The sequence below is a fragment of the Cervus elaphus genome, chromosome 18 (genome assembly GCF_910594005.1).
Source record: "Cervus elaphus chromosome 18, mCerEla1.1, whole genome shotgun sequence".
NCBI classification, from domain to species: domain Eukaryota; kingdom Metazoa; phylum Chordata; class Mammalia; order Artiodactyla; family Cervidae; genus Cervus; species Cervus elaphus.
In genome coordinates, this window is record NC_057832.1 from 26,113,324 (window position 1) to 26,123,990 (window position 10,667).

The 10,667-nt window shown below is 39.7% G+C and overlaps 1 protein-coding gene across 2 annotated transcripts in view; it reads left to right on the plus strand.

The window, feature by feature from the left end:
- Nucleotides 1-8,272, plus strand: part of GLCCI1 (glucocorticoid induced 1) — a 113,882-nt gene extending 105,610 nt beyond the window's left edge. For both annotated transcript variants that reach the window (XM_043873022.1, XM_043873023.1), the window contains exons 7-8: nucleotides 4,125-4,245; nucleotides 5,407-8,272. In XM_043873022.1, the coding sequence (XP_043728957.1) occupies nucleotides 4,125-4,245; nucleotides 5,407-5,752 (467 nt within the window). In that variant the 3' untranslated portion in view covers nucleotides 5,753-8,272. The remainder of the gene's footprint in view (nucleotides 1-4,124; nucleotides 4,246-5,406) is intronic.
- The last annotated feature ends 2,395 nt before the right edge of the window (nucleotides 8,273-10,667 follow it).

Consider the following 10,667-nt stretch of genomic DNA (forward strand, 5'->3'; position numbering starts at 1 on the left):
AGTTATTCCTATCTTATATATCAAAGCACAAAGGAAGACACTGTTCCTTGGCCATACAGTTAGGCCTAGATAGAAGTGAGGTGGCCTGACTCCACACCAGTGCTTTTCATAACTGGTCCTCAAAGTTGGCTTTACTTCAAAGGCATCTGGGAGCTATACCAGAAAAAATGGGGGGTGGGGACAGCACATGCCTGGGAAAGGGGCCCCAGACTAATTAAATCAGAACCTCTATAGGGATGAGGTTTCAACACTGGCATTTATTAGTATTTTTAAAACATCTTCTGATGAGTCTAATGTGAAACTAGGGTTGAGAACCACCACCCTGTAATTATACTGTTTATATTAGAATTAATTTTATTTAATTTGATAAAGTAATCTGATAGTAGCAGATAAAGCACATGTAAAGACTTAGGGCTAGAGTAGAACCATGGCAGAGATTTTACATACCTTCCTACATAAATGAAGCAACTTTATATCTACAATCTTTAATACTAGAATTGTGGGTCATACAACTTAACACACCAGAAGTAATGAGGCTATATATAAGCAGAAATTCAGAAAACTGCAAAAACACAAAGTTTAATGAGTTTTGTTTCTATATGGAATTTCAGGCTTCAATAATATCTTTAATTTTTCCAAGCTTTATTAGTTCATTATCATGTGTTTAAAAATACTACTTATATTTTAATTGTAAGTATGGTACATGCTTAAGTATAATCTTTTATAACAAAATAGTCAATAAAATGTTTCCAGATCTGGATGAATCTGTTATAAATATAGATGAAACTGTTGTGAATGCAGACATATAATCATATTCATCACATTTAATTTCATAATTCATATGGCTTATGCAGTTATAAGAACATAAGGTAACATTTAACTTAATCTCAGTAACATGTCTAGTTACTGTCTTAACATGGGATTACAGAATGAGAAAATGTATCATGCTGTGAACAAAAGGGACTGAGTACAGACTACCATGAGACTTCATCCTGAATCTCCTGAGCAGACATGCTCACCTCACATTTAGTTACTGAAATGTGGCTATCAAACTCAACACAGGCTTCTACCTGCAGAAGTTAGACAACTAAGTCTGCAATGGGTATAATGAGTTGTTCATGGGAGTTGTTTTTAAAGCATGCCATTTATAAAGCAAAAAACATTTTGGTACAGTGCCCTCTTTTGTATGTTAGAACCTATTTTTAAGAGCATTTTTATAGTGGAGTGCAGTTGATTAACAATGTTGCGATAGGCTCAGGTGCACGGCAAAGTGATTGACTTGTATTTGTCCTTTTTCAGACTCCTTTCCCATTTAGGTTCTTACGTAATATTGAGCATAGTTCCCTGTGCTATGCAGTAGGTCTTCATTGGTGGTTGAAAGTGTTAAGTGCTAGTTGCTTGGTCGTGTCTGACTCTGTGACCTCTATGGACCGTAACCCGCCAGGCTCCTTTGTCCATGGAATTCTCCAGGCAAGACTACTGGAGTGGGTTGCCATCCCCTTCTCCAAGGGTTCTTCTTAACCCAGGGATCAAACCTGGGTCTCCTGCATTGCAGGTGGATTATTTACTGTCTGAACCAGGGAAGCCCTCTTCTTTGCTGGTTATCCATCTTAAATGTACCAGTGTGCACATGTCAGTCCCAAATTCCCTAACTGTCCCTCCCCCAAATCACAGAATTTTAGTTAGGAATGGTAATTCCTGTAGTTATAATAGAAACTTACAGGGGCAGCTGTGTTGAAGGTTATAGAACTCTGCAGCTAGTCACAGAGCTAAAATCACAGAAAGTTATTTCTGTTCCTTTTTCCTGTTTATGCTCTATCAGATTGCATATTTACCTTAGGGGGGGAAGAAAACAGATTTAAGAAATCTGTTTATGGCACCAATATTTTTTCTTTCAAGCTTTGTCTTTCCAGCACCAAACATTGGATATATGTGTGTGTGTGTGTGCGTTTGTGCATGTGTATTTTCTACAAATAGTTTTTATTGAAAATGCAAGGTAATATAATAACACTGAATACCATCTTTCTGGGACAGCAGTATACTGTGTTTCTTTAAATATTTATCACCTTCCCCCCTCCCAAAAAAGAATTTTTAAGTAGGTAAACTCTGTAGAAATATAAGCCTCTGATACTAGAAAATTTTTAAGAAGAAAAACCATTTACTATCTAATTCACTGTATATTGTTAATAGGAAGACAGTTTTGCAGATTATCCAGCTTCCAGCTCAACAGCTAGCTTTCCATTCTGGGAAGGTCCCTTGAAACCATCAATGAGGTTATGAGAGAAATCATGTAGTAGGTCTGATGATGTGGCAAGAAATAAGACACAAAAGACTGTGGCCAGGATGACTTTCCTTACATGATAATAGGGTGGCTGCTTGACTGCAGACATGGTCACACCTCTGCTGATGGCAGAAAAGGCAAGTGAAAGGATCGAGCCCGTGGTTTTGAGCCTATCCTGCAGGCAGTGGGGCATGTCGCCACCAGCCCTCTCCACGGGGCGCCGGATGACACAGCTACTTTCTCATGTAGGTCCTCGGCAAGGCTGGTCATTTGGATAGTAAAGCAAGGTCACACTGAATTCAAGGTCTCGCGGTAGACTATGAGGTAGACCAGTCGTTTTGTCTAGCCTAGCTCAAGGAGCAGGAAGCCCAGATTCTAGTCAGGTTCGTGATGTTTTGCAGCTCCCTAAGAGAAAAAACATTCCTTGTCCTCCCTTCCCATTTGTTCAAGCAGTTTAAAAAGAAAAAAAAAAAAATGCTGAATCTGAAAAAATCCTTAAGTCTGAAGAAACCGAGTTTAATTCCGAAACTTCATTCCTTCCAAGAGACTATACATGATCTGTATGGACATGTGTAACAGTAGTGATGGAGAAACTGTCTGGTTCTCTTAGGTTTCCCAATAATGTGGCCTTGTTATTTGCAGGCAATGATTTTCCAGCCAGAGATACTGCCGTGTACAACTACAAGCACACATCTGCACCCCCACGACTTGGATAGATGCTCTTTGAATTATTCACCAGGTACACTTCAAGTGTGCCTCAAGGGTCTACTTTCTAAGCATGTACTATACTTCATAAATGATTAAAAAAAAAACCTGTTACTCAGATTATGAATGTTGGACTGTGCCCTGAATCTTAAACTGAAGCAACTTATCAAAATTGTGACACCTGTAATTATGGTGCTAATGCCATCTTTCAAAATATGTCTGAAAATAATACATCCTCAGTAGGTCATGTGCTTAGTATTTTAGCATTGAGGATTGGTTTTGCTTTAAGTCAGAATTTGTTTAAATAGGACTACTGTATTTATACAGGTATGTTACTGACTTTAAAACTTGGCATCTTAAAAAGATAATGACACATTTTGGTGGATTTGAATTTCCAAAATCGTTTGCCAGGTAGGAAAGGAAGAAATTGCATATAGGTTTTATGGCTTTTCATGAATAGACCGTTTCTTTTTGGTCAAAAATACGAAGATGCTTTTCGATTTCTCATGCTTCCAGCAGCAAAAATACACAAATAGTGCCCCAAAAAGTTCTTTTATATAGACATTTTAAAGGCAGGGTTCTGAGCATTACCTTTTTCATTTGTGGGCCAAGGGAAAGTATATTGTGTAATTAGCCTGTTTTTCACTGCATACATGTCATAGTACTTAGTAACATTTCTGCTAACAACTTTTGTAATGAAGATTATACCACAAATTAAGATATTCAATTAAATCAGTTGAACAGTGAGAAAATATAGAGAACCCTGTATCCTAATCTCTTACAATTCTTCTGCATGGCTTATACATATTACCCCATCTGTTTACCTTTTTGAAATACATAATAATGTGTTTATTTTCAGGATTACAGCTCTGCTTTACTCAAAATGCCGTTTTCTGGACCAGACTATCAGCTTTTTTATGTTCTGTGGTATGGCAGACTTCTGTTGCATTGAAGCTTTTATTTATAAGAAATGTACAACACAAGGATGTTAGAAATAGCTTTGCAATAAAGGAAGCTCTGTGGTGGAAGCCAAGGGGCAACAGTGGATAAATTGTGCAAAAGGCTGCTTGTTTGGAAATCACATTTAATTTAAAAGAACTTTCAATCACTAGTTAATATAACTGCTTTAAATTTACAGACAGTGGGAGTAGCTCACCGCTACCCAAGTATGCTTCATCTCCCAAACCAAACAACAGCTACATGTTCAAACGGGAGCCCCCAGAGGGATGTGAGCGAGTGAAGGTCTTTGAGGAAATGGCGTAAGTAATGTCTTTTCTATCAGCTGGGATCTGCAAAGCTGTAAAGCTTTTTACTGAGACCAGTTGATTACAGATGAATCAACTACTCCGTCCAGCTGATAATATGTTTCAGAAGCAAATTATGGAAAGAGAATTCGGTAGGCCAAAGAGATCTGACTTAAGGAGAAATTAAGTCTGTGTGCTGGAAATACGCTAACACAGAGAAACTTGGAAATTCATCCCCACTACCTAAAAGATCAAGTTTGAATCTTTAAGAATTTTCCTTTCACAAGCTCTGTTAATTAGGTGGCTGAAGAAAACCCACAGCTCTAGCAGCACGGTGAACACCCACATGTGCGTAGGCTTCACGACAGCGGCCCCACGCGCCAGAGGGGCTGTCTCCCCCCCCCGTAGACGCATCTAACGTGTGCATTCATTGAATTCAGACTTCCTGCTCAGATTTTTTTTATTCTTTTTGGAAGTTCAGTATGTATAAAATAGAAAACTTCAAGGGAAGAGAGACTGATGCTATAAATACTTGGCAGAACAGCTCAAAATAAAAGAGTGTGCAGCTCCTGGGTTCGCTCGCTCCCCTGCCCCAGTGCAGGCTTGCCCGCTGGAGGCCGCTGCGCTCCTGTGACCTCCAAGGGGACAGAGACCAGTCTTACACGAGGTGACGGTGTAGTTCCCGGGAACGGGGGGAGATGAAGGGCTTGTGGACACTGCTCTGCTGGGCTGACTGGCTCTACAAGATGCTACCGAAACTTTTTTCTTATTTTTCCTGATCGGTATTATTAGAAGTATGTATAGAGATACAGAAAAAGGAGGAAGTACTTAAAACCAAATATCCAATGGGGTAATCCCTCTCCCATGTACTTAGCAGAAGAGGTCATTTTGACATTGCAGAATCCACGTTTCTAAAGAAATGAGAGCACTAATCTCAGAAACATTTCTGTCTGCCCAATCCTGTAGAGAATCCTTTTGTTTTCAATATCACCTCGGTGCTGTGTACGTCAGTAGTATGCCAGCTGACTTGTGCTATGGAAGATGTTTATCCCTCTGTGTACACTGAATCCATTCCCTGCCATTCACATTTTAGCCGTTTTAGAGAACTCCAGTTAATTTGGAAAATACTTGACTTTTTTAATGATTGTAAAACCTAATTTTGTTTTATGGTTTTAGGTCTCGTCAGCCTATCTCAGCCCCTCTCTTTTCATGTCCTGACAAAAACAAGGTTAATTTCATCCCAACCGGATCAGCTTTCTGTCCTGTAAAGCTCCTAGGCCCTCTCCTCCCTGCCTCCGACCTGATGCTCAAGAACTCTCCTAACTCGGGCCCGAGCTCGGCTCTGGCCACCCTGACCGTCGAGCAGCTCTCCTCCCGCGTTTCCTTCACGTCCCTTTCCGACGACACCAGCATAGCGGGCTCCGCTGAGGCCTCTGTCCCGCAGCCATCCCAGCAGCAGCAGTTCCTGCAGGAGCTGCCGGGTGAGGACCACATCTCCGCTCACAACTACATGGTCATCTAGAGTGAGGGGGGAGCTGGCCTCCACCCTGTGTTCCACGTGTTAGGAACTAGATCTCAGACACCTATCTGCATGGAGTGACCAACTTTCCGACACCACCACCACCAACAGAATACTTAATCAGAGTCATCAAGTATCTCAACACTTACCTTGGCAGGGACGGAACTCCTATTCAGCAGTTTTTGTGGAAAGCAGTAATGCTTGCAAAATGTGTGTATCATTCAGCATTCAAAGTGGAGACTATGCATTTCATAGTATGTTTGACAGATTAGTACTGTGTCCTTGTTTTGTCCCCAAATCTTCAGTATAAATAAGCTCTATATCAGAAAGTTGCCTGTCTAAATGGAAAATGTCTTGCTGTGTTTTGTCCTATGGAAAAATACTGTACTTCAGGATTATGTTTACAATTGATCCAGGTGTTTGTTTCTAACTTCTGTAATACATACAATGCAAAAAATAAATAAATGGCCACAACAGTTGCACAGGGCCCACCCTATGGCCTAGCTTCAGGTACTTCAGTTGAAGTCTAAACTCAGGTAACTTGGAATGTATATCATATTGGGATATTAACTATTTCACAGCTAAAAAGCTAAAGAGGGAACAGCACTCTTTTGCCTTTTCTTCTTTTATGCATTTCCCTTTCCTCATTACATTCCACATTCTTAGAATAAGAAGTGCATTCAGCCCTAGGAGAACAGAAATCCTGGACATGGGTGAACGCGAGGAGAACCAGCAAATCCGTGGTGTCTGACATCACTTTTGTCACATGGTTACAAGTAAAACAACTGTTGCATTCACTGTTTCAACATGTGTAAATGTGGCTTTTTTTTTTTTTTTTTAAAACAAGTTCTGGGTGTTGCTCAGTTAATGACTGATACAATGTTGTGAATAAAGTATCAGGTATAGGCTGTACAAAACATTCCCCCAGTGTGTGTGTGGATGTTAAAGACAAGAATGTCTAGGTGTCATTTTCCCAGAGGATGGCTGAGGTGTTTTGTTTATGTTGGCCATCAGGGTTATGAAATGCTACTGATCTATCTAAAGGCATAGTCACCTTTCGTTTCTCTGTTGGAAATTCTTGAATCTGCAGGTTAAGAAATGACACACTTTGGTTATTTTCCTCAAGCAGTTCAGGTGCATGAGTTGTTTTAATGTAGAGAGAGCAATGTGAGCGTCAGAATTCAAAATAGGTTATCTGGTGACTTGCAAGTGTAAGTAGTGTGGAGCTGTTTCATTTAAGCCTCTCATAATAATACCATGAATACTTCTGTTCATATTTTGGAAGCATGGAGTAGACCATAAACCCAAGTAAAGAGCCTTGAACCTGCAGACTTGACCTAACTTCTTGAAGTGTGAAGAGAGCCCTAGATGTTCCTGATTGGTCAGCAAAAGAGCCCAACTTGTGACATTGTTTTCTGCAGCACAGAGTATGTTCAAAAGCGGAGAGAAGTTTCTGTGTTTTTGTTTCATTGCTTTCAGTTCAATAAAACAGTTGTTTCATCTGCACCTGAAGTGTATGGCACAATTTTCTTAAGAATTAGGGGAACAAGGTGCCTACAGTTACAGGAACGTTTCAGTTCCTTTCAGTCATTCCTGGGTTTTTCTTTGTTTTATTTTATAAGGAGGTTGAAGAAGGAAGATGTGATAAAGAAGAAAGCAACACCATTGATTTTTTTAAGAAATGGTATATATATGTGTGTGTATATGTATGTGTATGTGTTCAGTGTATTATTTTGTCATGATCCCAATTATCTTCTGTCCACCAAAGTTTGCAGTAATATTCTCTCCAGAAGGTGCATTCTGGCTCCTTTAAATTAGTCAGTGTTATATAGTAGGAGACTGGCATGGGAAAGGACTCAGTTTACTTTTACCATTTAACAGGGGAACCTTTTAAAACAATCGATTCAGCAGAAGACACCTTTAACCCTAATAATCTCAGGCCTTGATGAAAATACTATATTTTGTAGATTATGGTTAAAGGCAGAAAATTATTAGTTCTGTAAGATAAATATGAGCTCCATTAACTTCTGATATCTGGTTTAGCATTACATAATGTGTTGATCTTATACTCTGCTTTTGTCCAAATAAGATGCAATAGTATCAATATCAATTTCTGAACGATGGACTGAATATGCTTTTTTTTGGTAATGAAATCTGATGTACGATATTTATAGTGACGTGCTTTTATTTTCTCATGAGAAAACTAAATATTGTGTTGTACATTTGTTCTTAGCATATATTAAAGTTTTGAACCAAATGTGTTAAAGCTTATGCTTTGCCATGTAAATTTCCCAGAAGTTGTTGAGCTCAAATGTATCCTACATCCAGCTGTAGAAATTTGTCAGAGATTGTTTAAATTTTGTATATAGTTGTACTGTTTAATTCTACACTGCGCTGAACAGTATTCGAGTTACCATACAATATGGCTTTACACAAGGAAATGTGTGGCTTTTGTTTTGTATTTTTTCAGTATAGAAGTTCCTGTGTCTTCTTATTTAAATAAAGTTATTAGTAAAACTGGAACAGTTCACTTTGTTTTTGGAAAGACTGGGCTTTTAGCATCTTACCTGACAAGGATGAATTCAGCTCTCGGGTTGGAGGTACACTGACTGGATTAGATTTCCACAGCCTGGTTTCTTCTTGACATTTAATTTACACGCTTTCCATCACAAGCTAAGAAACGTGATGTCTCAAGTTCCAAGTCTTTGTTCTGTTCCCAGCTATGAGCATCTTAAAAAGAGAAGACAGTGTCCCCATGTCATCATTTTATGCCTAAGACTTATTTACAAAAATAAGTTTGCGTTAATGAAATCACCACAAAGGAAGTTGCAGGAAAATTTTTTAAAAAATGTTCTACTCTTTATTTACAGAGCAAAAGAGTGTTGATGTTTTTCCCAGTTACCTAAATAGAGTAGGCCACGTGGTGGCTCAAAAGCAAAAACGAACTGCTTTGAGAAGTAATTTGCCAGCAGCATAGTCTTCATTTCCAAAGCACCTCTCACTGAAAAGATTTGGCTTTTAAATTGAACCTAAAATGACTATGTTTAGGGCTTTAAAAAATATATAACTTTTTAAGAGTGAGTTTGATCAATTGTCTTCTTCAGGACAATATATGACTTAGGCAAGGAGTCCTCTACTGCATACAAGTTAAAAATTCCACTGCAAATGAATGTGAAGAAAAAGTGGAATTTCAGCCCCATCTCTGCTTGATCATATAAGCTTAATATTAAATGGCCCTGAGACAAGTTAGTATTTGCAAAATCAAACCTAAGGAACAAGGAAGGAGAAATTCTAAGAATTTTGTTTTATGTTTAAGCCTATGTTACTAGAAATAAAGGTTAGTAGAAATAAAGATAGAAATATCACGAAATAAATGTTTACCACCACCCACAGTGTGACGTGAGGTCTAGCTCTGAAGTCTGGTTATCCCCCACTTACTCCCTATAAGCAGCTTCTGTCTCCTACCCCATCTTTGGACCTCACAAGTCTGTCTTCCCTGGTAAACTCACTTTGGTGAACTTAGGGTTCCTTAGAACTACAGGAACTTCATGAAGGTAGATCCCGTAATTCACACCTTGAGTCAAAAACTGAATGCCATAGTCTAGCCCCACAGTTCCAGATATCTAACAAGCATCTCCTCTCGGACTTCTTGCCTCATTTCAACTTCAGTGATTGAAAGGAATGAAGACACTCTTGTTCCTGTCACACCAAGTTAGCTCTTCTCCTTCACACTTATGTTCCTTCTGTTTCCCAGAAAACAAGGACTAGAATACTATTTTCTGACATTTTCTTCACCTAAATCAGAATTGCCTGTCTTCCTACTATCTCACTGCTAAATATCAAGCTGCTGGAGCTGTGATGGTGGTAGATAAGACAGCCAGGCCATGTGGATGAATTTCTTTTGAAATAGGATTCATGTGGCAAGAAAACTAAGTTTGCTGGACTTCCAAAAATCTCGTCAGCTGTAGACTAGGGGTCAACCAACCATAGCCCACGGACCAAATCTTCCCCAATGCCTATTTTTATAAATGTCTACATTTATACTGTCTGGTGGCTCAGATGATAAGGAATCTGCCTGTAATGCAGGAGACCCAGGTCTAATCCTGGGAAGTTGGGAAGATCCCCTGGAGAAGGAAATGGCAACCCACTCCAGTATTCTTGCCTGGAGAATCCCCATAGAAGAGCCTGGCAAGCTACAGTTGTTGGGGTTGCAAAGAGTCAGACATGACTGAGTGACTTAACACATACATACATACTGGAACAAAGCCACACTTAGTCGCCTATGTACTCCTTTGGCTACTTTGCTGTACAATGGCAGAATTAAGTAACTACTACAGAGACAGTGTGGCTCCTAAAAGGGAAGCCTGGTGTGCTACAGTCCATAGGGTCACAAAGAGACGACTGAGTGACTGAACGACAACCACCCTTAGAGGAAAAACATTTATTGACCTCTGCTATAGACCAAAGAATAAGCTAGATTAGGTAACTTGTGTCATAAATGTGGTTGTTTCAAAAATATGTCCACAGTCTCTTCAGCTAGTAGTTTTGGTAAAGCTGGACAGTACAGTTCAGTTCAGTCACTCAGTCGTGTCCGACTCTTTGCGACCCCATGAGTCACAGCACGCCAGGCCTCCCTGTCCATCACCAACTCCCAGAGTTTACTCAAACTCATGTCCACTGAGTTGGTGATGCCATCCAGCCGTCTCATCCCCTGTTGCCCCCTTCTCCTCCTGCCCCCAATCCCTCCCAGCATCAGGGTCTTTTCCAATGAGTCAACTCTTTGCATGAGGTGGCCAAAGTATTGGAGTTTCAGCTTCAGCATCAGTCCTTCCAATGAACACCCATGACTGATCTCCTTTAGGATGGACTGGTTGGATCTCCTTGCAGTCCAAGGGACTCTCAAGGGTCTTCTCCAACA